This window comes from Engraulis encrasicolus, chromosome 24 (genome assembly GCF_034702125.1).
Source record: "Engraulis encrasicolus isolate BLACKSEA-1 chromosome 24, IST_EnEncr_1.0, whole genome shotgun sequence".
NCBI lineage: Eukaryota > Metazoa > Chordata > Actinopteri > Clupeiformes > Engraulidae > Engraulis > Engraulis encrasicolus.
Genome location: NC_085880.1, coordinates 42,219,385 through 42,245,469, shown reverse-complemented (window position 1 = coordinate 42,245,469; position 26,085 = coordinate 42,219,385). Strand labels below are relative to the sequence as shown.

The following is a 26,085-nucleotide window of genomic DNA, read 5'->3' as shown; positions in this document are numbered from 1 at the left end:
TTGGGGTCCCTGAGCTCCGCTCCTGCCACCTACACCATCCTATGAGGAAATACATTATTATTACATTACACTTAGCTGACGCTTTCATTTATTCAAAGCGACTTACAGTTATTATTTGTCAGGGTATTGGTTACAGTCCCTGGAGCAATGTGGGGTTAGGTGCCTTGCTCAAGGGAACTTAGCTATGGATGGCAATGTAGGGAGAGGTCAGAGGGGATTTGAACCTGCAACCCCTGGATTGAAAGACCAACTCTCTAACCACTAGGCCACGGCTGCCCCAATACTGCCCCAAATACAGCCGACAGGAAACTCTGAATAGTAGCAGGAAGGAGAACCCCCTGGTGAGGTGCTAGCTACAGCCGACTGAAGAGGATGCCAGGAGGAAGGGACTCGGACGATGAGAATCGGAAGAAAGGAGGAGGAGGAGGAAGTGGCGGACAAGGAGGCGGAGGGGAAAAATAACAACATGAGAGGGGGAAAATAACCAAAACACGTGGACGGCGGCTGACCAGAGGCGTAGTGGGTAGCGAGACGGATGCCCCCCCTGGTGAGGTGCTACAGCCGACTAAAGAGGATGCCAGGAGGAAGGGACTCGGACGAAGAGAATCGGAAGAAAGGAGGAGGAGGAAGTGGCGGACAAGGAGGCGGAGGGGAAGGGGGCGAGAGGGGGAAAATAAACGAAACACGTGCACGTGGTAGGATGCTAGCTACAGCCGACTAAAGAGGATGCCAGGAGGAAGGGACTCGGACGAAGAGAATCGGAAGAAAGGAGGAGGAGGAAGTGGCGGACAAGGAGGCGGAGGGGAAAAATAACAACACGAGAGCGGGAAAATAACCGAAACACGTGGACAACGGCTGACCAGAGGCGTGAGGGCCCCATGTTTATATTTCGCCTAGGGCCCCAAAATGGCTAGATCCGCCCCTGCTAAAGAGGATGCCAGGAGGAAAGGACTCGGACAATGAGAATCGGAAGAAAGGAGGATGAGGTGGAGGTGGAGGCGGAGGCGGAGGGGAAAAATAACAACACGAGAGGGGGAAAATAACCGAAACACGTGGACGGCGGCTGACCAGGGGCGTAGCGAGTGGGCAGCGAGACGGAAAAAAATGGCGTGGCAGCCCAACTGAGTAAGTAAGTGGCTGGCTGGGGAAGTGTCTGCATCATGGCTAAGTGGATGGATGACTGGGTGCAGGGAAGCCGACAGGGGAGGAGGACAAAGGGGTCAGTTGTCACAGGCCCAGGGAGAGAAGAGAGTGGGCCCAGAATTGGGTTCACATTATATTGAATGCAATGGATGGATGGATGGGCCCATACAAATGAAACTGTCCTGGGCCTGGTAAACGCTGTCAGCGGCACTGGCTGGATCATGGCTAAGTGGATGGATGCCTGGGTACAGGGAAGCCGACAGGGTAGGAGGACAAAAGGGGTCAGTTGTCCGGGCCCCGGGGAGAGAGTGGGCCCAGAATTGGGTTCTCATTATATTCTATGCATTGAATGGGGAGGGGGGGGCATTCAGATGAATTTGTCCTGGGCCTGGCAAACATTGTCAGCGGCCCTGTGCCAGGGTCCGGCAAGGGCTAAGTGGATGGATGGCTGGATGGCTGGGTGGGTAGCTGGTTGGCAGGCAGGCGACGGGACTAAAAGCCTCCAGGCGGAAGGCACTGCAGCAGGGGAAGAGAGACCTTGACTACCCTCCCTACTCACGTCCAGCTAGCCCCAGCGCCTTGGGCAGGCGGGGAAGAACCGTTCATTTCCATCTCCTATTATTATTACGCAACACTGTGAGATCACTCTGGTCCAGAGGAGTCACTCAAGCGCTTCCGCATGTGAGCACATCTACTGTATATGTACAGTACAATGGTGGATGGTGGATGGTGGAACTTGATGGTATATAACATAATAAAGACATTAAAAGGGGTTTTGTGTGTGTGTGTGTGTGTGTGTGTGTGTGTGTGTGTGTGTGTGTGTGTGTGTGTGTGTGTGTGTGTGTGTGTGCGTCTATTGTGTGTGTCTGTCACGTGTGTGTGTGTGTGTGTGTGTGTGTGTGTGTGTGTGTGTGTGTGTGTGTGTGTGTGTGTGTGTGTGTGTGTGCGCGTCTATTGTGTGTGTCTGTCACGTGTGTGTGTGTGTCTGTCACGTGTGTGAGTGTGCATGCGTGTGTGCGTGCGTGTGTGTGTGTGTGTGTGTGTGTGTGTGTGCGCGCGTCAGTGGTGAGTTTGGTCCACTGCGTGCATGTGAGTTTATGTGGCTGCATGATGCAACAAGCTCTCACAGAGGAGGGAACGGCCAAGGCTGAACTCCCAAGCAGTCAAAAGTGCAAACCGACATTTGAGCATCCATGCAGAGGAATGAGAAACGTGTCTTAGTTCATGTGCTGTTCAGCCAGACAAAACTATGTTGTGCTTTTTTTTTTTTCGATTAACAACAAAATAAAATAAAGATTTAAAAATCGCAAAGACGTGTGCAATCGCAAAGACAGCGGGTGCCAATAGGGGTTAAATAACAATGCTAGTTAAGTTAACCCAGAGGTGAATCGGTTAGTAAAAATAAAAAAAGCCCAGGGCTTCATTCTCCAAACTAAACTCAATCCTTCAAAGGCAAAGTGCAGTGACTACGCCAACATTGAAACTGAGAAAAATGCCTTCAAATCCTTGGTATTAGGTTGGATATTGTAGTTACAGAAAATTTGACATGACAATCAATATATCTCTAAAACGGGACACATTTGGACCATAAGGCTTTGTCACAAGATAAAGGAGATGTAATGAAGACCATTTTCAGTCAAAACTCAATTTTGACTAAACAGTAGTGTAATTACTGCACTTTGCCTTTGTAGGGCATTACTGGGCATTACACAAATGCTGATGGATTGTTGTAGTTTTTGTCAGGTTTATGACCACCTCTGGGTTTAACAAACCAGGGGTGAATTTCTCAAAAGCGAAGTTGCTAACTACAGTAGCTACTTTGTTGGTCGCAATGCAATTTCCCATTGGCAACTACACGAGTTGCTAACAGCTAACAACTACGCATTCGAGAAATGCACCCCAGACTTGTTACTTAACCACCTTTGCAACATAACCCCTAAAGGCTATACATGTAGGCCTACACACTAATGCTTCTTTTCCACTGCCTGTTTTCTGGTAGGCCTACAGCCCGACAAAGCACAACTCTGCCCCCACTTTTTGCTTTTCGAGTAGGCACGTCACAGCTCAATCATAAAGCAAGAAGTGGCAACTGAGTCACGCTGTGTCGAGGTGTAGGCCTACCAGAAAACCGGAAAAGAGGCGTAAGTAACCTCTACCTACACCTAAGAATGAATGACGTCTCCTTCCAGAGTAGTACAGTATGGCTCACAGGAAATAGAAAACAAATAACAAAACCCTCCCAGGCTGCACGGTAACGCATCAGTAGGAAGTTCCTCTGTTGGTGTACTGACATAAAGCTCATCCTGTACTGTACTGTGTGTGCTCATATGGACATGGCATCCGATTTATTTTGGTAGAAACAGCCCCTCGCACTGCAGTGATAATTGACCCCGTTACCTGCCGTGACCAAGCTAATTACTGCAAACCACCAGAGAGAAAAGAAGAGGAAGAAGAAGAAGAAGAAGAAGAAGAAGAAGAAGAAGAAGAAGAAGAAGAAGAAGAAGAAGAAGAAGAATAAGAAGAAGAAAAAGAAAGAAAGAAAGAAAGAAAAGGGAAGAAGAAGGAGGAGGAGGAAGAGGAAAGGAAGGAAAAGAGAACAGGAAATAGATAGAAGAAGAAAATTGAACACCCAGGGAGGAGCTGGCAGCAGTGCACTGTACAATAGCACAGGTCTGGGATCAGTTGGGACGGTGAGCTGCTTAATGGGTTTCAGTTCTGCCTGTAATTTGATTTGTTTATCGTGATTGTTTATCACACTTGTTAAAATGCCACGTCACTCTGCTACGCATTAGTGGTGTTAGGGAGAGAGGGGGTAGAGCGGGGTGAGGGCTGTAGGGGCTCCCGGACCAGGGGCCTACTGTATACTAAGAGGCTGGTTCAGGGGTAAGCCAGGTTAGGTTAAGAGGTAAATCACCTAATAGAAGAGCCTGAGGACTCCAGGATCTTCTATGAGGTGATTTACCTCTTGGCTTAACCAGGGGTCCGTTTCTCGACAGTGTCGTTGCTAACTAAGTTAGCTACGCTAGCTAAGTTAGCTAAGTTGCTAACTAAATTAGCAACTTACTTAGTTGCCATGCATTTTCAATCCATTGGCAACTAACTAAGTTGCTAACTGGTTAGCAACGACACTATCGAGAAACGTGATCCTGGTTTACTCCTGAACCAGCTTCATAGTATAGGCCCCGCGACCCGGACCCGGACCCGACCCGGCCCACACCTACCCCCTTATCGTCATCGACAACCTGCTGCTCAGCCCCATGCCGCACACCCGCGCATGCGTCAGCCGCACTCACCAACCGCAACGTCTTCAGAAAATCACGCTCCCGCGGCTTACCCCAGTAAACGACATGGGAGAGCGGTATGGGAGAAACAGCACACACATACACACACACACAAGTACACATACACAGAGAGACACACACAAACACAGGGACACAAACGCACAGGAGGGGGGAGGAGAGGTGGGTAGGAGGTAGGTGGGTGGGGGCAAAGGAACACCAACATGGGCACACAAGGAGAAACAGAACAGATGAGGATGAAGGGGAGGAATCAATGGGGGTAGGGAGGGAGCAAAGAATAGAATAGAGGAGGAAACATAAAGGAAAAGGAAGACAGAGAAAAGACAGAAGAAAAGGGGAAGGGGGTAAACAAAAAAGAAAAAAAGGTCCTTAGAAAGTTGAACAGCCTCCACTGCTGAAGCACACTACTGCCAATGTTCCTTGGCTTCAGCAAGGCTGGCTTTACATTCCACACTGTTTCTGCTAACATACGACATCATTTAGACCTAAGTCACAATTCATGTGGAAAGGCTAATATTTAACTATGGAGTAAGACTATCCAATATCACTGACTTGCTGGAAACCACCAGCGTTTTTTCTTCCTCATATTGGAGTAGACTGATCTCCCTCATGACTACAACCATTTTATCATAATAACTTTCACAGATAGAGCGACGAACTACAAAAACACACACTGCATCATCAAAATTCCTCTCCTTACCCCTCAGAAAGTGAATGTCTTTATTTTACGCTCACTTTCAACACGACACAGGAGGCAGAACAGAGAATAAACTCATGCATATTTGCCCTCAAATTCAGAAGCAGTGCAAAAACAAACATACGTAGCTTCGCAAGTAACCTATTATCAATAAAGCTCAATCAGATTTAGCTATAAGAAATTAATCGTGTTATCAAGCTTACAAGTTAAGTGCATTAAGGATTAATACTAAGCTGGCCCTTGATTGAGCTCAGTAACTTCACCTTGCCACACAAATGCAAAACCCAACACAAATAACAACACACTACATGAGACATCATGACCTACAGTGCACTAACAACATAGCAACATGTCAAGCTAAACCACGAGAGCACTAACAGGTGAAATCGCAATACAATAAGACAGAGGAGGAACAAGAGAGGACGGAGGGGCGGAGGGTGGCACAGGTCACAGGGACACCACACATGGGACCAGGGGTGCATTTCTGGAAAGCGTAGTTGTTAGCAGTTAGCAACTTCGGTAGTTGCCCATGGGAAATTGCATTGCAACCAACAAAGTAGCTAACCAAGTTAGCAACTACGTTTTCCAGAAATTCACCCCAGAGTTGTATAACGTAGAAGTAGAAGTACTCCTACAAATGTAATTTCAACACCAGTGATATGATATTACACGCTTTCCACTAGATGTTTCTTCTTTTACCGTGTGTTGGACAATGCTGTCAGTGTTTCAACTCTACACTGCGCCTAGATGTCTTTTTTAATTATCTAAATCTTGCTACTAATTACTTGTGTACTGCTGTACATGTAATGTCATACTACTACTTACATACTACTGTTATAATTACACCTGCAGGGGTACTTCTACTTTTATGTCATACAACTCTACATGAGACTGTATGGAGGCCGTATAGAGGCCAAGGTGATAAACAATACTCACCAGTGATTCTCCAGACAAGACCTCCAACAAGGAGATCAGGTTATGTCCATCTCTCAGGTCTTCGTACAGGTCATTTACATGCTTTCGTACCTGCGGGGTGAAAGAAGAAAGAGAGAAAACAACGTAAACACAGAGTTACCAATAGATTACAGTATATCATATGAATGCAAACTTAGTTCACCTCTTATGCTGTGCTAATGTGTTCAAAAGTATGAACAACAATTTACTTTTCTTTTTTAAAGTATTTTTTGGGCTTTTTGGCCATAGGGCAGTGTGAGGGTAGATAGGAAATGACTGGGAGAGAGAGAGATGGGGCAGGGTCGGGAAATTACCCCGGCCGGACTCGAACCAGGGTCCCCGTGGGCCTAAATGTGGGGGGCTTAGCGCGCTGCACCACAGCGCCCCCAACAGTTTACTTTTCATCTACTGCCTGGTAGCCTACTTATGTGTCAGTACAATGGATGCTTTGTGGAAAAAAGGACAGTCTTTTGTATGAAAGTATAAAAGACAGTATATTGTTCTGCACATCCATTACTCAACGATTTATGTAGATGATTGATGACAATTTCAGACTGTGAGTTTGTCATCCAAACAATGCCATGATGCACCTGGATGACAATTGATCATTTATGACAAAGACCCATGGCTGGCTGATAATACCATTTTGAAAATTAACCCACTTCAGACATGAACGCAAATCACAAGACAAACAAAGCCTGCAAATGACCCATCATCAGACCCTGATTAATCTATCAACATCCCTTCCAAACATTCATCCAAGGACTCCATTATCATCCTAAAACAAACCCATTTGTGCACTTGAATGCAATAATAACTCATCCGATGGTTCTCTTCACATACACCAATTGCTTAGTCATACAGTTCTGTGGCCATCACATTTAATTGCTTGGCAGACAAACACAGTTTTATCCTTCACATCCCCTACTGCACATACAGACCAGAGACTTTAGGAGTGCAGTACAGTACATTTGTGAGAGACAGCCTTTATCCATGCTTTATCTGTTGCATATTGATAATTATCCTATTATGTTTGTATTCATAGATTCATATTACATTCTTTTTGTGCCTGTTATGCATAATGTTGCATTTGATGGCACTTGCTACCACAGACTTTGGACTTTAAGTCTGTTTTTGTCTTATTTAACCCACTGCATCAAAACTGTTATTTTGCTGTGTAAACAATTGCTTTATAGAGCTTACTCTGATACCTGATACCTGTCGTGCATCTATTAACTGTGTGTTAAATCACATACCGTATTTTTTGGTCTGTTTTATTATTATTAGAATAATTAGAATATTGTTATTTCACAACACTTCCAGCATAGTCAATGGTGTTAAAAATAAATCTGGTAAATTATAGTCTAGTTTCGAGTACTGTGCAGCATGGGCTACAAGGAGATGCACTCAAGACCAGAGGCCAGACACATAATAACCATTAGTGGCTCTGCAGTAAATCATTTGGAGGTGTGCTAGGGAGCGTGGGCAGTCACCTTCCTCCTCCTCCTCCTCCTCCTCCTCCTCCTCCTCCTCCTTCCTCCTCCTCCTCCTCCTCCTCCTCCTCCTCCTCCATCTCAAACAATTCGGCCTCCTTAAGCATTTCCTGCCTGTCAAAAAATAAAACAAGGGCTAGACATTCCATCTGTCCCACCCTCTTTTCGCCCAGTTCAAACGTTTCTAATGGGGATGGGCCTGTGCAGTGAGCACTCACAAAACCTGCACAACATGACAGGGCAGTGTCTTTACACGAGGAGTAATGAGTTTCATCAGAGCAGGGTGTTCCTTGCAAGGTGTCCTGTGTCTAAACTTGTATTGTGCTCTGAGGGTATAGGAGGTGCATGGAGGGGTATAATCTTCCCTGATGACATTTTAAATGTTTTATACTCAGTATTGCAACAGACTTCCACATAGAGCTCTCTCTTGTACTGCACTTTAGGAGCTTGTATAAGCTTGTCGCCTGGGCCAACCACAATCAATTACTTTATATTGGAAAGAGATACCCAGGCGCTATTCGGTTAAACCAGTTTGGAGCATTTTCAGCTGGCAATGTTGCAACCAAAAACCTGATGTCTTGCTTAGAATCAGAAACACTAACTCTATATCACAATGGTGCGCTATATCAAGTGGATGTTTCTGATTCGAAACAGAAAATTAGTATTTTTCTGTTGCAAAACAGACCATTGGAAATGCTTCACATCTGCTAATGCACAGTAACCTTGCTGTGAGATGATAATTATAATATACAGTATGAGTTCAAACAGTGATTTCTATCTATCTATCTATCTATCTATCTATCTATCTATCTATCTATCTATCTATCTATCTATCTATCTATCTATCTATCTATCTATCTATCTATCTATCTATCTATCTAAAAAACAACATGATCATAAGCGCAACACAGGCCTTGTCTGCATCTTGTTCCAATAAAAAGCTGCATTGAGTCTTGAATTCAACTGCTGCAACCTCAGGAATGTTTTCCACTCAGCAGTCTGCCCGTTTCATGTGTCTGACATGGTTTATACAGCATAGTTTACATCTGTCTTACTGTGACGCCCTGCTATGCACTCCTTAGGCTATGTAACGGTACTGTCACCTTAAATCTAACCTCTTTTTGTTTTTTGTTATCGCAGCCATAACCCATAACCCCTAACAGCTCCTATTCCATTTCCACCTGCCAGAGAGTTCTGCCCTTGCTGGCATACCATCATGGTGTAGGCTTATGTAGCCCAGTGGTTTTCAAAGCGTGGTCCAGGGCCCACTGGTGATACGTGAAAGACCTCAAGTAGTTCACACAGGGATTTCTAAATATTAGTCAGCGTTTCCAAGACTAAGGCTGGAGGCCTGGAGGTTTACCTAACCAACATTCATGGCCTGCCTAGTACTACTCAGCCCTCCCTGACCCCTCCGCAAGGGACTCACTAATTCGACACACTTTCGGTACTTACCGCTCATGTCATACGACCCTAACCCTAACCCTAACCATAACCTTAACCCTAAACCTAACCCTAACCCTAACCCTAACCTTAACCCTAACCCTAACCTTAACCCTAAACCTAACCCTAACCTTAAATCGCTTGTTTGAAATGTTTGATTACCATGTGAAGTACAGAGAGGGCGTCAAACTAGTGGGTCCCCCCTCCGCAAGGAGGACACATTCCCCACCATCACACTATCAGCATCACCGTCACTGCCAGCCCTGCCGTTGCCTAACGGTAGGGCACTCGTCCGCCATTTGAGCGAGGTCGGGTCCTTCACCGGACCTTCCCTGTCTCTCTCGCCCCACTCGCTTCCTGTCAACATCTTCACTATACTATCATCAATAAAACCAACAATATATCTAAAAAATAATAATAATAAAAAAACTGTGACTGCCTTCTCCACCTTCCCCGATTCATAGCGCGTTGGTCTGAGCGGTTGCATTGTCCATTTACACTGCCACCACTACCCTATAAGCAGCACGTTCAGCACCATCACAGCCGCCACTGCCTCCTCTCTTCTCCTCCTCAATCCTCCACAGGTTTTCAGCACGGTAAGAATACCAGTTCCATTTCCCTCCATTTCAACACCACCACAGGTTCAACACAGCAAGGCCCCTCAAGCAACATCATGGGCTGACTAGCTGACACCCCATCCCCCCTTTCAGCATATTCACCACCCCACACACATACACACACAAATGTCACCGGCTCTTCAGCCCCCTACCCGGCCCTCCACAGGTTTACAGCACAGTGGACTGACCGGTGGACAGCTCCTACCCCTCCCCACACCCACTACCATGCGCTCCACCACCAACACAACTGTCACTGCCTCTTCGGCACCCCCCCCCCCCCCCCGGCCCTAACATTTACAGCAAAATAGCCTTAGTGGTTGCATACCCCCCAACCACCATGCTTATCAACACCAGGCTCATCACAACCACCACCATCGCCTCTTCAGCCCTCCCTTCCCCTAAAGTTTACAGCAAAGTAGCCTTGGTTGCATACCCCCTGCCACCACCACCACCACCACCACCACGCTCCGTGGTTGCATACCCCCCCCCCCCCCCCCCACCCCCACACGCCGCTCTTCACCACCACCACCAACCCCAGCACCGCTGCTGCTGCCCTGAATACCACTCTGCTTAAATCACCCTCTTGCTCTTGCTCTTGCTCTCGCCTCCGTGACCTGCTTTTACCCAGCCCGGCCTCCCAACTGCCATAATCCACAACGCACACGCACACGCACACAGCTGCAGAGCCAAAATAGACCGCCGGCCTCCCCCCTCACACACTCTCACACCTCTACAGCCCCCCCCCCCCCAACACCCCCGCCCCCTTCTGGGTCAGACAGACACCCCTGCCTCCTGTGAGTCTTTACTCAGCACCTTTGCTGAGTCATTATGCTGCCAAAAGCTGGAACCAACTTCCTGTCCTGAGAACTATTACTGACCCAACAGCTTCATTTTCATCTGCCTTTGGTGATAGTTATTTACTATATATAACACAATACAATACAATACAATACAATACAATGTGTTTTTCTTCTCTATTCTTTTTGTATTTCCTTACTCAGCACCTCTGCTGAGTCATTATGTTGCCAAATGCTGTAACCAACTTCCTACCCAAATCAGAACTGCCCCAAACAGTATCATGTTTCAATATAAAAAAGGAACACTTTTATTCTCCTCTGTCATTGGTGATACTTATTTAGCTAGTTATTTACTATCTATAATACAATACAATACAATATTTTGTAATTCTCTTTCTCTTTCTTTACTCTCTAGCACATTGAATAACAGTTATGTATGATACTGTGCTATATAAATAATACTGATTGATTGATTGATTGATTGATTGATTGATTGATTGATTGATTGATTGATTGATTGATTGATTGATTGATTGATTGATTGATTGATTGATTGATTGATTGATTGATTGATTGATTGATTGATATGGTGACCCTGGAGGAAGAGGACACTGAAGTAGAGGTTGCTGAACGAGACAAGGAGGGGTACAGAGGAGTGGAGTGTGTGTGTGTGTGTGTGTGTGTGTGTGTGTGTGTGTGTGTGTGTACATGAGAGAGAGAGAGAGAGAGAGAGAGAGAGAGAGAGAGAGAGAGAGAGAGAGAGAGAGAGAGAGAGAGAGAGAGAGAGAGAGAGAGAGAGAGAGAGCGTGTTAGCGTGTCCGCGCACGCGCGTGTGTGTGGGTGTGCCTGCGTGCCTGTGTGTGCCCGCGTGCCTGTGTGTGTGTGTGCATGCATGTGTGTGCGTGCATGCCAGTCATGTAACAGCATGGCAGCAGACTGTGTCCCTATGGCAGTAGAGGAAAGGTAGACAGGCCTGGCATCCGATACATCCATCAGCATTCAAGTTAATTACGTAAACAGCAACTTCAAAAGGTTACCCAGGGCCAAGTCGCACAAGTCATCTACTGCAGAGAGCCCTAACTGATATGAAGGTAGTCTAGTTTCTGTAAGCTAGCTGCAGTGCTGTCTGCACTGAAAGAATCATAGCTAATTGTGTTGGACAGCTAATACATTTTTGACCAAAATGAGTAATTACGATGATTATGACCTCCTTCTGTTAGCCCATTACTCAAAATGCGTGGACAGTTCTGTGCAGGGGAAAACGATTCATTCTAATCAGTCATGCCCAATCACGCCGCTTCGTAATGGTGCGTCTGATACCTCACACGAGGCAACTTGCTCATGCTGATGGCTACGGAGAAAAAAAAGCTTACGAAAACAAGTTCACTGACGACGGGAATCATTGTATGAAAACACTGGCATCTCTTGCACAGAGAGCACCTCAATTGCCCAAAAATTAAAGATGACACATCTATCAGAAGATGCTTCGTTCCAACAATCAGGGCTGGATTAAGATAGTTTAAGGCCCCTAGGCTACAGTTTGCTGTGAGGCCCCCTACAGAACGCAAATATTGTGATAAATTTACATAGACAGTGGGAATTAACAATAATATCTCTACCAACTGCACTCAACATGATTGATTAATTTTTCAATATTGCAATTTGTCACAATTCTGTATTTTTTTCCTGTTTGGCCAATCAGGGCCCAGGACCAGGGGTAGGTGGGGGCCCCTAGGCTGAAGCCATATCTAGCCTGTGGGGGCCCCCTGGTAGGTGGGGGGCCCTAGGCTGCAGCCATATCTAGCCTGTTGGGGCCCCCTGGCAGGTGGGGGCCCCTAGGCTGCAGCCATATCTAGCCTGTGCCTTAATCCGGTCCTGCCAATAATTATATATGTTTTAATTGTCTTAGAGGCACTTGAGTATCAGAAGCTTCAACACACCAGTCTGTCTGGCTATTGCATATTTTTTGCTGAATATGAATCGCTGAAAGGGCAGACAGGAGGGTAAAACAAACACACGATTTCGATTTGAGACCTGTCTGGTGTTGAAAAGCCCTGGCAACGCAGTAAACACGCGTCTAATCGAGTGAGTGTTGTGCAGGAGAAGAATAACAAAGTGTGCAGGATAAAAATGCTTTCATTAGGGCAGCACTTGACTTGCAGTCTACTGTGTGACAGCTGTGATTATAACTCCACTTCACTCAGAGATTAACCAGTTATCATTTTCTACCCTCGATACTGTGTACACACACACACACACACACACACACACACACACACACACACACACACACACACACACACACACACACACACACACACACACACACACACACACACACACACACACACACACACACCACATACTCACTCCACACACACACACACACACACACCACACACACACACCACATACTCACTGTATTGTAGACAGTACATCAATGAACACAAAACGAATGAATGAATGAATACATTTAGGAAACGAATGAATGAATGAATGAATGAATGAAGCTGTTATGTAAACAACATCACGGAATAGATGCGAGACTGGAAAATGATGGTGTATTGAGATCTTGGAATAAGATATAAGTCTGGAAAACAGTGTTGGTGAGGAAGCATCCAATCACCACTGAGTGAGATGAGGGAGCATCCAATCAGCAGTGAGTGGGATGAGGGAGCATCCAATCACCAGTGAGTGTGGGAGATGAGGGGGCATACCGTTCACCAGTGTTTGGTCTCCAGGTGAATGGTATGCTTTTAGATGGTCCACAACAACAGACCCGTCCAGATAATCATCATTTAAGCTTTTCTTGAAGTTTAGAGTGATGTGAATCAGCATGTCACTCTTGGTTACATCACAGAGATAACACAACACCATAATATACAACAAGGTCCCATATCATACTTGCTCATCAGACCTTGGGCAAGTCTCTTTTTCCATAGAATGGGTGTCTCAGTGGAAAACAATGGAAAACATGATGCAAGAGGGATGACACATACCTTGAGAAGATGTTGGTTTATCCATTTTGTGAATGTCTTTTTCTGTACTCGATCTCTTTCATCTGAAAAACAAGAAAATAAGCAAGTTTAAACACATGTGTTTCAAACGACAAGCTAAGGGCAAAGAGCTAGCCTACTGCAGACAGTAGGTGGATTTCATGTAAGGAGTTCTGCAAACTGTTTTACGGATGAAGAATTAGGACCACTGGAATATTTCTTCTATGCCTGTTGTGTTTTACACATTTTGGACACCAGATGGAAATTAGCCTTTGTGCTACGTATAATCTGGCACATTTACATATATGTTTGTATGTATATGCTCATTAATGTGCAATGCCATGAAAAATAAAAGTAAAGTTAAGCAAAGTATAAACTCAAAGAGGCTTACTGACAGCTTCCACTTCAGTTTGCTTTGTCCACATGTGTATTTTGACTTGTACAGAACAGAAGGGATGGGATATGATATTTTTAGCGACTTTATTTGAAAAGGACAGAGCATAGCTTCCATTACTCAGAGCTTCTCCCAGCGTGCTGGGCTGACCACAGTATTTTTTGTTTAGCAGTAGTCATGGCAACAGGCTCAGCCAGGCCATTCAGGCCAATTCCCAAGGATATTACAAGGACGTGAAAAATAACTGTCAAAAGCAGACAGACACGTGCTTGAGAGGCTTACTGACTGAGGGGGGAAATGGATTGGATCGCTTGCGTTTTCATACAGAATAAACACACACACATTTAAACGTAACTTATCAGCATCAAAATCAGTTTGAAACACACCAGATAAAACACACGTAGTAGGACCTCGGGTTACGATTGTTTTTGCTTACATGTGCTAATTTTAGAAAGTATATTTTGCAAAGCTCAGTCAGCGAACTGTTCAATGAATTGCAAACATGCCCATTTTTTTTGCGTCACTCTGGACTTTGGTACCACAAATACACAGTGAAACCCCTCTTCTAACACTTAAAGCACAATCCGCTTTGCTCACAGCAGAGCAGATCTGTTGCAACGTGGTGGCAAATGGGTTGGGGAAACTAAACTGGGAACCCAGCTGGTGCTGTGCAACTTCCAAAACATAGAAGAAGGGGAAAGAAGCCAAAAATGCCAAATCAGCTGTTGGCAAATGGAGAAGGAGAGAGAAGAGAGAAGAGAGGAGAGAAGGTGAAGAGGTGAGGAGGCCTACTGGTCCAACACACTGGTACTGTAATGGTTCTGTGAAACATTCGAAACATGGAGGTGGGAAAAAGTCCAAAAAAGCCAAACAGCAGCTCTTGGCCAGTAGAAAACAGAGAGACGAGAGAAGAGAGAAGAGAGAAGAGAGAAGAGAGAAGACAAGGAGAAGGCGAGGAGATCCTCTGGTCCAAAATGGTGACAAAAAATGTTTGTTACACTGTTACTCGTACTGGTAGTGTACTATAATACACTGGCTCTGTAAAACTTCCAAAAGGTAGAAGGGAGAGGAGGGGGGAAATGACAAGGCAGCTCTTGGAAAATGGAGAATAGCATATTAGAGAGAAGGAGCAAGGAACAAGGAGAAGCAGAGGAGACTCTACTGACCCATGCAGCACATCAGTGACACCAGGTGAGCACTGCGCTCACTGCCACTCCTCAGCTGCAGCAGCATCATCGTAGCATCCAAGAGACGGACTGACCCACGTGGAGGAGAGGAGGAGAGGAGCGGTGTGGAGAGGAGGAGTGGAACAGAGAGGAGGAGGAGAGCCGAATACAAACACACACACACGTGCGCAGCACCGAGAATAACCTCCTATGTAGACGCCACGTCGCAGATAACTACTGTGTGTACTGTAAGCTCCTGTAGTCCAAAAAACACTGAGGGAGAGAATTTTTTGCGGTACTACATCTCTGTCTCTCTCTCTCTCTCTCTCTCTCTCACTTTCTCTCTCAGTCACTCTCCTCCTCCTCCTCCTCCTTCTTCTTACTTCTTCTCCCACACTTCGTATTTTCCGGTACTTTCTCCCTCTATGCCACTTTCTCTTTTTCCTCGTGTGTTTCTCTCCCCTATGCCACTTTCTCTTTTTCCTCGTGTGTGTGTGTCTCACTTCCGAGCACACTGTGTCAGCCAGCCCGTGCTTGTTGCCTAAAAGGGCAAGACACCTACTTATTGGTGGAGTGGAGCGAGCTTTCAGAACGAGTTCAGTCAGGTTTTCCAAAGACGCATGCGGACTACAAAGCTCCCCTCTCATGCTCATTTTTTTGTTTTGCTGTGTGAGTGAGTGAGTGGCAACCAGTGCGGTGTGTGTGTGTGTGTGTGTGTGTGTGTGTGTGTGTGTGTGTGTGTGTGTGTGTGTGTGTGTGTGTGTGTGTGTGTGTGTGTGTGTGTGTGTCGCTGGAACTGAAGCTGCACTGGTGTGTGCGTGTGTGAGTGGCAACCATTGCTGTGGTGATGCCAGTGGGAGTTGCAGAAACTAGTACTGGTGCTGCACTGCTGTGTGTGTGTGTGTGTGTGTGTGTGTGTGTGTGTGTGTGTGTGTGTGTGTGTGTGTGTGTGTGTGTGTGTGTGTGTGTGTGTGTGTGTGTGTGTGTGTGTGTGTGTGTGTGTGTGTGTGCGCGCGCGCGCGCGTGCGTGCGTGTGTGTGAGTGTGTGTGAGTGAGTGAGTGAGTGAGTGAGTGAGTGAGTGAGTGAGTGTGTGTGCGTGTGTATGCGTGTGCGCGTGCGTGCAAGCGAGCGAGCGCGTGTGCGTGCCTGCGTGTGTGTGGGAGGCTCCAGACTGGAGAGGTGGGCCCTTGGCAGGACACATCAGTGTGAATGGCTATGATGATGACACAGATGAAGTTCTTCCAAGCCACCATTACAGTCAGATGGTCTGCTGGCTAATCATTTAAAGGGGTGGGGGGATTGTATTGAGTCATTGTAGCTAACGTTAAGTAGCACAGGCAAATAGATTAATGAACATGCAGCATCTTGGTAATTGATCTGATCACTAACATAATAGGTCACAGATACTTTACAGATAGACTATTTCAGACAGGTGCTGCAACATCGCAAAGTACTGTGTATTTTTGATCTGCCATTGATCAGCCATTATTCTTTTTTATTTACCTTCTCACACATCAATTAAGAAATTGTTTGATGTTTAAATATTTATGCAATTCATGGAACTCCCTGCCATTAACAATGGCAGCCTAAATGTCTAAACATGCTCTTTCATGTCTGGATTAGCAAGCGATGTGACATTTACAGTGAGCGAGTGTAAACGCGTCACACACACACACCTAACTGGTTTGATCAGCCTCTGTTAAAGTTAACCTCTTTTGTTTTGTTATTTACAAAGAATTGTATTAGTCTTAAAAACAGCCATTTTGTAAACACTGGTTATGGTAATTGCATAAGAAATACTGACACTGATGTCGACTAAACCGGTCCCAGTAGTCTAAATTTAGGTCGTCTATGAAAGGCAACAACAGGAGAGGCATCCTGAGAAGGCAGGCCAGGCACTTCTAGCATTTCGGGGGCACATGCTACATGCTACACATGCTACGGTACGCCCACTAATATCGAGGTCACGCAGGCAGTATTGCATAATACCATGCATGTACAGTATGTAAGGCCTATCATTTCAGGAAGTGGAGTAGCCAGGCAGAAGCTACATGTATTATAGTGGTGTAAAAAAAAACCGGCACGACATACAATGCATCGTGATACTTATTCACAATATACTTCATTGCTTCATGACAAGGTATCGCAATAATTATTTTCACGATATACTGCATCGATTATTTAATAATAATAAAATTCTATTAGTCACTGGTTGGGTGGGATTAGAGGGTGGGGGTGCTACTCCCCAGCAGGGGTGCAATGCATTTAATTAAAAAAGAAAAACATGCAGACATAAAGCGCCATCATAGAGATGCATTAAGTGCATACTTAAAGTGTATACTTAATGTATGTAAAGTGCATACCCATTGCTGCCTCCTACCATACATACTGTACATACATAGCATCACACGGATGGTGATGGGTGCCTCATCAGAACGGGGAACACAATAATTTCTCATGGGCATTAGCATGAGCTGCCATGGCGAGGGGTGGAGGGGGGTGATACTCCCCAGCAGCGTATGAATGCTACACAGCAACTGACACATAATCTGCATTTTTACACATTTACTGTAGTAAATATCACAATGCATCGTGATAGCATCACATGGTGGCATGTGTATCGTGATGCTTATTGAATCGTGAAGCCTTTGCCAATACCCACTCCTAATGTGCTCTACCAATGAATCGTGCCTCATCAGAACGGGGAACACAAACATTATCAAGGGCATTAGCATGAGGTGGCATGGTGGGCGGTGTGTGTGTGTGTGTGTGTGTGTGTGTGTGTGTGTGTGTGTGTGTGTGTGTGTGTGTGTGTGTGTGTGTGTGTGTGTGTGTGTGTGTGTGTGTGTGTGTGTGTGTGTGTGTGGGAGGGGGGGTGTTGCTACTCCCCAGCAGGTCTGCAATGCAGTCATCTCATCTGTCTCCTTGTCACCTTGTCCCCTAAGCAGCACTGCACTCCAGAGGGTTATAACTCACTTCCTCACCGCAGTGAGAGAGAGAGAGAGACACCAACTCCAAGACCCACTAACTTCACGGTCACTGTATTGAATAACCCATGAATATCCTTTTGTGGGACAGTGGACACACACAGTCACTCAAACGGGCAACCTTGACCGGTGTTAAGAGAACTCACATGCTAATCAGTTTCAGTATTAAAGCAGAGACAATGTCATGTTCTATGCCATGTTTTTCTTTTTTTGCTGATGCATGTTTGACTGGTTGTATACATTAACAGCTCCTTTAATGGCCTGTCCAGATCTCTGACATTGAACTTAGGCTCACACACATGCACGCATACATGCACACACACACACACACACGCACACACACACACACACACACACACACACACACACGTGCGCACACGCACACACACACACTGCCCGTCTAATGGAGGACGATGAAAGCAGTAGAGTAGGGGTCAGAAGATGACCTTTTGCTCATTAGAGGTCAAGGGAGAAGGGAGGGGCAGTGCTGCTGGTACAGTCATGCAACAGCGTACACCTCACAAACACATACGGTAAGTTATAGCAGTGGTTTTCAAAGTGGGTAGCGAGGGGGTAGTAGGGAATCTGCAGCAGGCTGAGATGAAAAGTTGCAAAAACAAAATAAATAATTGAATAAATTAAATAACAAAAGTAAAGTCAAACTAAACTAAAGCCAAAAAATAAACAAAAAAATAAGCCTAACAATATTCCCATTAGTCACAGTGTCAAGTCTTCTCTTTGAAATGGCCTCATATACACACTACTCTATTGAGTTGGCATGGCCCATGTCAAGGTAGCCAGGCTGCGCCCTCTTAGTGACCCAACACCTTTGGCGGCGAACCGCGATTGCAAGTCTATGATAATCAGGCAAATGTCAAGGGGCCTGTCTTGGCTGAAATGTACTGATGCTTGGGGGGGCTTGTCACTGTAAAGTTTGGGAGTTACAGCACCTTGACCTCAAGAAGTTAAACCTGCATTTCATCTAGTCGTTCTTCTTCTGCTGTTCTGACTTTGCACACATAAGCTCATGACAGAGCTTGCAAAGCTGCTAAATATGTGGCGTCACCACCACCCCCCTAAACCTGTTTTATGTAGGTCATTAATATCTGGTTGTGTAATAGGTATACAGTGCAGTGAGACCGACGTGCCCTCTCCACGGCAAGCGCCCCAAGAGAAGAGTCTGGTGCCCTCTTGAGGAACAACCTGGTGAGGAACTTGGTTTGGTTTGCCGATTTAGTTCATGGAAACTCAGACTGACTTCATATTTCAGTCAAGTGTGTGACTAAGTTTAGTCAAGAGTGACTAAATCCCCTTGTCATCCTAGGAGACGGTAAAAACATTGATTTAAACACATGTCCAGGATTGACAGGAACACTGGCTAGGCTGACATTTTGTCTACTATACATGTACTGTGCAAATTTAAAGGCATGAACTCATGTCAAAACATGGGGATAAAAACAAAAATAAAATGAAAAGTGCCGAGCTGCTTGCACACCACACATGATATGAAACCGTCTTATCTGAACCTGGTCTAAAGGCCAACTACTTATAAACTCATTACGCCTTGTAAAAATCCAGGAGCCAACTGATCATGTGAACTATATCAACCCCTTTTCTACCTGACACAGCAGGTAGATAGAGCTTATAAAATGAAAGCAATATACTTCCAAAGGCTTGCGTGAGTAAGTTACATGTATCATCACCTTCCAATGACTTCCTGTTCTTGCTGCTGTAGTTGAAAGCAATAATAAATAGTGAGTAGTAGGCCTAGTCTATGCTCACCAACTGAATCCCAAACTGTATTAATAATTACTGTATAAACTAACATTATGGTAAACAAACACATTTATGAACCTTACTGATAGGCCTTTCTTTCCACGTGATTTACAAAAACATGGTCATGTTAATTTCAAAATCCATTTAACCTAAAAAGGATTTTGCACAAAAATGTGCATAATCTGTAATCTTCATTAATCTAGATTTTGTGTGTTTACAGAATAACAGCAAGTTGTTATGATCGATGTGTGTGATTCATAAACTGTTCTATAAATATACCTTTCGGGATTGGGCAACAGGCCAGCGTAATAGGCCTCAAAACCACAGGAAGTGGTTTTTATTGTTAAAAAGCAGAAATTGACCATGAATGAATGAATCACAACTCAACCACAGTTTCCACCGACTGGCCAATGAAAACCCCCTCGCATTAAAGTCACACCGCACCATTTCCGCAGATAGGCTCATTTTACACCTGCCCTGGCCTTCAGACACATCTTGGTCCCGTACTTCCAGCTGTTCATAGTCTGGTGATGTCACTTCGACAGAGATTCTTTAAGTATATAGAGATATGCCAATGTAATGGTTTGCTATGGGCACCGACCAGGTTCCGGTCTACCTAAATGGGCGTGTCATAATACTCCTAGCATTGAATAGAACAGTCCTTAGGTCTGCCTAGGTCAATGGGCCAATGGAACCTCTCTCTCTCTACACTCTCTGACTTCCAGGTCCGAGCTAGGCAGAGCTGGGCAGTATTTCTAAAACTAAAGCATTTTCTGACCAAGTATTTGGTATTTTGTATCAAAATACTTTATGATGTATTTGTGCCCAGCTCTGAAGCTAGGTATTGTCATTGAATCCTATGGTATCAAGCATTTCCATATATATCCTAGCTCTGGAGCAGACTTTGAGCTGCCACACTCAGACAACAGGACTCAGTACAGGATAAAGGTAAAACTCAATTATTTAGCTATTAGGGGAGGTGCAACATGAGCTTATTTGCAGATATCGCTTTCACAACTCCACATCCAACTCAACATTCACCACACACCGGAACAATGCAATAGATCCAAGTGGGCTACTTTGCTTATTTCTGCTTTAGCGGCTGGAGGTGAGTCTCTGGGCTAGCTGTGAAGAGGTCCTGTTATGTTATGTCTCGCTCTGCTCCACTCAGACAGACCAGACTGGCTAGGGGGAGATGTGGTGTGGTGTGAGGGTGCCAGCCATCAGCCCTTGACCCCTGGCTCTGCTAAGCCGCGGCCTGAAGACTCACTGACATGTCTGCTCAGCTCAACTCAGCTCCGGTCAGCTCAGCTCAGCTGTCTCGCCTATGGTTCACCAAGGGTTTTGACAAATAACTTACAACAGCAGGAAGCAGGAGCGGGAGTGTTGGTGTTCCCACAGCCCATTGGTCCCACATCCCTAAGACTTTTAACATTATCTTTTACTCTTTTTTAGCCCAATGGTCCCACAGCTTATTCACTGCTGCTCTATGTTCCCACATTTCTAAGAATTTATTCAAAAGTAGGCCCTATAGGCCTATGAACCATGTCAGGGAGAGAAAGGCACATTCTCTTAGTTTACTCTGAAATTTGTATTATTCATATAATCTTAATAAGGACCTAACAGGCCCTTATTAATACATGTCTTGTGACTAAGTCACTTATAAAGACAGTAATTAGCCATGTGTATAGTGCCTAAAATTTAAACCCTATTTGAAAGTGTTACCGAAACATAGTATCTTGTTGCGCAAGCAGAGCGAAGAAAATTTCACTGCATGTCATTACTTTCACAGCAGTCGTATCCTTTCATGACCGCAATTTTAATTTTAATTTTAAATAGCCACTGCCTGAGGAGGCACTGGCATGTCTTGCCTGGTCAGCCTTGCTCCAGTCAGCTGTCTTGCCTTTGCCAAGAGCTGCAACGAAAAACCCTGCTGCCACAACATGCAGCTGTCTGGCAGTTGCATATTCACCACTTTGCATATTCAACACCAGAAATAGCCACACTGGGCCTGCCGTGGCTAACCGGTAGGGCACTAGTCTACGATGCGGCTGACCAGGGTTCGATTCCCGGCCCGGGTCCTTTGCCGGCCCTTCTCCATCTCTCTCTCCCCACTCGCTTCCTGTCACCACCTTCACTGTCCTATCATGAATAAAGTCAAAAAGACCCAAAAAATATCTTTAAAGAAATAACCACACTAACTCAAGCTAATGCTAGCTTTAGCGAGACATGTGGTGTATGTTTACTTTTCAAAACGTGAATACTTGTGTGTGTGACCATGTGGTAACGTGTGGAGTATGTTTACTTTTCAAAACATTGACACTTGTGCGTGTGTGTGTAACCAACCATGTGGTAACATATGGTGTATGTTTACTTTTCAAAACATTAATACCAGCACTTGTGTGTGTGTAACCATGTGGTGGTATTAGCCTACACAGGCTTACTATGTGGAGGGCTAAGGAACAACATCAAAGGCACTAAGAGTAAACAGCTCCGTCATCAGTATTTGCTTGACCATTAGGCCAGCTCGCCATGCGTAGGTGCGGTACATTCAAAGGCAGTTCCCTTCCCTATGAGCTGTATATTTACAGTATTTGGGGGAAAGCACGAGTTCAGCACCATGCTCGACAACAACAAGGCTTACCCTCTTAGTACCCTAATAATATAAAAACACCACTTTCAGCTATGCTAATTCCCAATGGAGATTATTACTGTAAGGCTGGTGCTAGACGTCTGAATCTGCAACTTGTGTTTGTGATTGAGTGTGTGTGACGTGTGTGTTTTCTTTTCTTTTTTCTTGTGTGTGTGTGTGTGTGCATGTGCGTGTGTGTGTGTGTGTGTGTGTTTGTGTGTGCATACGTGTTTGTGTGTGTGTCCTTAATCTGTAATTTAAAGAGGAAAGACGGCAGCCTTTATGACTACGGCCCGGCCTCCAACTCTCCCCGTGAATTTGAGGTATGTGACAGCCGTCTGTGCCTGAGCAGACACACTGTTGCGTCACAGTCATCAGATGGCGAGTAATCTGCCGGTTGCTTCGGCGTGAACGTGAGAAAATGTGCTCATGGAGCAATTTCAGTATCAGTGATGTCGATAGATGACGCTGTGTCTCAAAGCAGGATGGCAGGCCAATCCCTTTTTCATTTCTTTTTTTTTTGGATGAAGTGGATGCTGACTCACTGTGTAAATTTGCAGGATATGAATCAATTAACCAAATGAACAGCACGCCAGATAAAGCGGCTCAGTTTACTTAACACTGAAGTAGATGAACAAGTCGAATGAATGAAGTAAGCCTATACAAAAAAGATTTACACAAGAATGTGAAATGGTCCATATATATACTGAATGATACTGTGGCACAAACATTCCATATACACCTATACTATAATGCTTATATTGAAAATTGTAGCTTGAATATGTATACGTGCTGCTTACTCATATGGCGCATATTATGAAAGTGGTATTTCATATTTTTTCCTCACATTAGGCCTACTGTAACTTGTATATCCATTGAATCGCTATGTAAGGTTTATATGTTTATTTTTCATAAAGGACTGGCTCCTATAAGGATGTGAGGTAGTTAAACAATGCCTACCTGAGAAAATATTTCTGGACTTTGCTTTAGCCTCGGGCCTCTGAACTTAATAGGTAACCCTAGTGTGGGAAGCGAATGTTCCTCAAGTATTACACATTTACATCGTTCTGGGAAAATGCCATTCGGCAGTCAGCTAAAGGCAACTGAGGACAAGCAAGGCGCCTGATGAAATGCCTGCCAGAAAGTCTACACTCGAGGAGGGAAACCAAATGCACATCAGGGAAATCTTTCATAGCACACGTACTGGGGTGCATACATGTTCAGATATTTTTGTCCTACACTGTCACATTTTGAATAATTTTTTTTCCTCCATCATCATATTTTGAATGCTTTTCATCCCAGAGTGCCAGGACAATGAACAATAGACGCGGTTGGGAGAAGTGGTTGGGTCGAATCATTGTTCGGGCATCAGCTGACTCATGAAGTTTGTACTTGAAAACGTTGCCTAGTTTCCCTCTAAATACTGGGGAAAGTATGACGTCTGATCAACAGACAGATAGAAGACAGACAACAATCAAAGGTACCACCCTCCGCTCAACATTGGGGAGGTCGATATTGTAGAATCTTGTAATGGCTTAAGTGTGAGCACAGGCGGATAGAAGACAACAATGAACGTTTTCATGATTACAGGGGTGCTTTCACTCCTCCAACTTAATCTTTGGGGGGTCAAAAAGCCCCCCCCCCAATTTGGCGCCTATACCGCTGATCACCATATGACTTTTCCAAACGACACGGTCATAGTCACAGTCACACAGTCCACGGGCTGGTGGGAAGTTGGTGGGCTCAAGGCCAGAGCGTCAATGTGCTATACATGACGGTGTAAAAATAGCCGACACAGTAAAACTGGCACCTGTGCTTCACCACAGCCAGCTGCCCGGTACAAAGACATTTGGGCTTAACTGATTATCGCTCTGCTGTAGGCCTAAAAAAGGAGAAAAAAACGGGGCCATGGTATTCAGCCTAATCTAGTCATTCAGCACGACACTAGGCATGCATGATGCAGCTTTGAATTTTGAGCTTTATTTTTCCTGCTTCAACAGTTTAAATAAGTCCAAATGTATTCATGACGCAGCTATTCTTTCACGAGTATGTCCTTGACTGCTTGGTGTATAGTATGCATGTTTGGCATGTTAGTTGGCCTCGGTCCTGGGATGCTTTGAACGGAGCTCATGCGGGATGAGTATAGAGGAAGTGTAGCTGTGTGTTCAAGTGAAATGGAGGAGTATGGGGAGATAGTGGGACAATTAGGGAAACCTTCGCACATGACAGGTGAAAGGAGGGATTTAAATATGCGCGAAGGCGGTAGCAAGTAATGACGGCTGTCAATTACTCGCGGACTTCCTCCAGAACTATGTTTATATTACATTACATTACATTGCATTTGGCAGACGCTTTATAACCAAAGCGACTTTCAGAAGAGGACATAATCAAGCCAACATCACAAGCAAATACAAAGTGCACAGGAGATATACAGAACAACAAGTGCAATTACAAAGAGGGGTTATTTTTTTATTTTTTTTATTTTTTTATAAAGAGGAAGTAATGAGAACACACACACACAAACACACACTCACAAACTAAACTAAACTAAACATAATGTCAGGATTCTGCCCTGGGGCAAGGCCAGTTCAATCATTAGTCTAGTAGATTCTCTCGAAAGAGGAATGTCTTTAGTTGTTTCTTGAAGGCTGCAAGAGAGGTGCTTAGTCTTGCTGCCTCTGGGAGACTGTTCCACCACTTGGGAACCACCACGGAGAACAATCTTGACTGGGAGTACCTAGAGCGACTGGATGGCAGAGCCAGACGGCTTGTGCTGGATGAGCGCAGATCTCTTCCAGTAACATAAGGCGTTAGTAGGTCCTTCAGATAAGCTGGGGCCGTTCCTGTGATGGTTTTGTAGGCATATACAGTATATTATATTATATTATATTATATACAGTATAAACAACATTAAACACTAACGACAATGATGTTACGTCAAAATACATCTATTACCATGGAGTGGGGAGAGATAAGAAGACCTACATCTACGTATAGTTTGAAAACACGAATGAAACATCAATAAAGTAATATTAAGTTCAACTTCATTGTAAGGAGAAGGCAATGATGAAGTAACTAAAAGACATCATCATAGGCAATAGGATCTGTTAGCATACATTGGGGAAAGTAAAGCCTAGTTTATTTATAGTTTGAAAATACTGTGATAAATAGAGTCGTAATTTACGTACTAGGGGGTCTACAGTACAGTAGCTACTAACTGTATCCTTTAAAACAGGCAATGACTAAGCACCTGGCATCCAGTACAGTAAGCAACGCACAGTAGGCAACACTATCTGTTAGCACAGAGTGGGAAAAGCAAGCAGAGTCTGGATTACGTCTCAGCCCCCAGCAGGCCCGCAGACAGGGAGGGACAAACAGGTATGTTGTCCCGGGCCCAGGGAGACAGGGGGCCCAGAAGTGGGTCCCCATTACATTGTATGTATTGGGTGGGGGGAGGGGGGGGCTTTCAGATGACTTTGTCCCGGGCCCAGCGAAAGCTATCAGTGGCCCCAGCCCCAAGCCCCCAACCCGAACTACTCCTGCTCTACTTTTTGACCTTTATATCAGACCAGACGCTGCCGGGACGTTGGGACGTTGGGAGGTGAGGTGGGTAAATGCCAGTCGAGTGTTTCCTATGCCACTTGGCTTGGCACATGATCAAGTACCTTTCAGCTTACACTAACTCTCATT

General features: G+C 45.0%; 1 protein-coding gene across 1 annotated transcript in view; it reads right to left on the bottom strand.

The window, feature by feature from the left end:
- Positions 1 to 26,085, bottom strand: part of LOC134440941 (dystonin-like) — a 235,715-nt gene that overhangs the window by 179,191 nt on the left and 30,439 nt on the right. The window contains exons 5-7 of the mRNA XM_063191098.1: positions 13,443 to 13,504; positions 6,076 to 6,165; positions 4,437 to 4,472 (exon numbers count right to left, since the gene is read on the bottom strand). Coding sequence (XP_063047168.1) covers positions 4,437 to 4,472; positions 6,076 to 6,165; positions 13,443 to 13,504 — 188 coding nt within the window. The remainder of the gene's footprint in view (positions 1 to 4,436; positions 4,473 to 6,075; positions 6,166 to 13,442; positions 13,505 to 26,085) is intronic.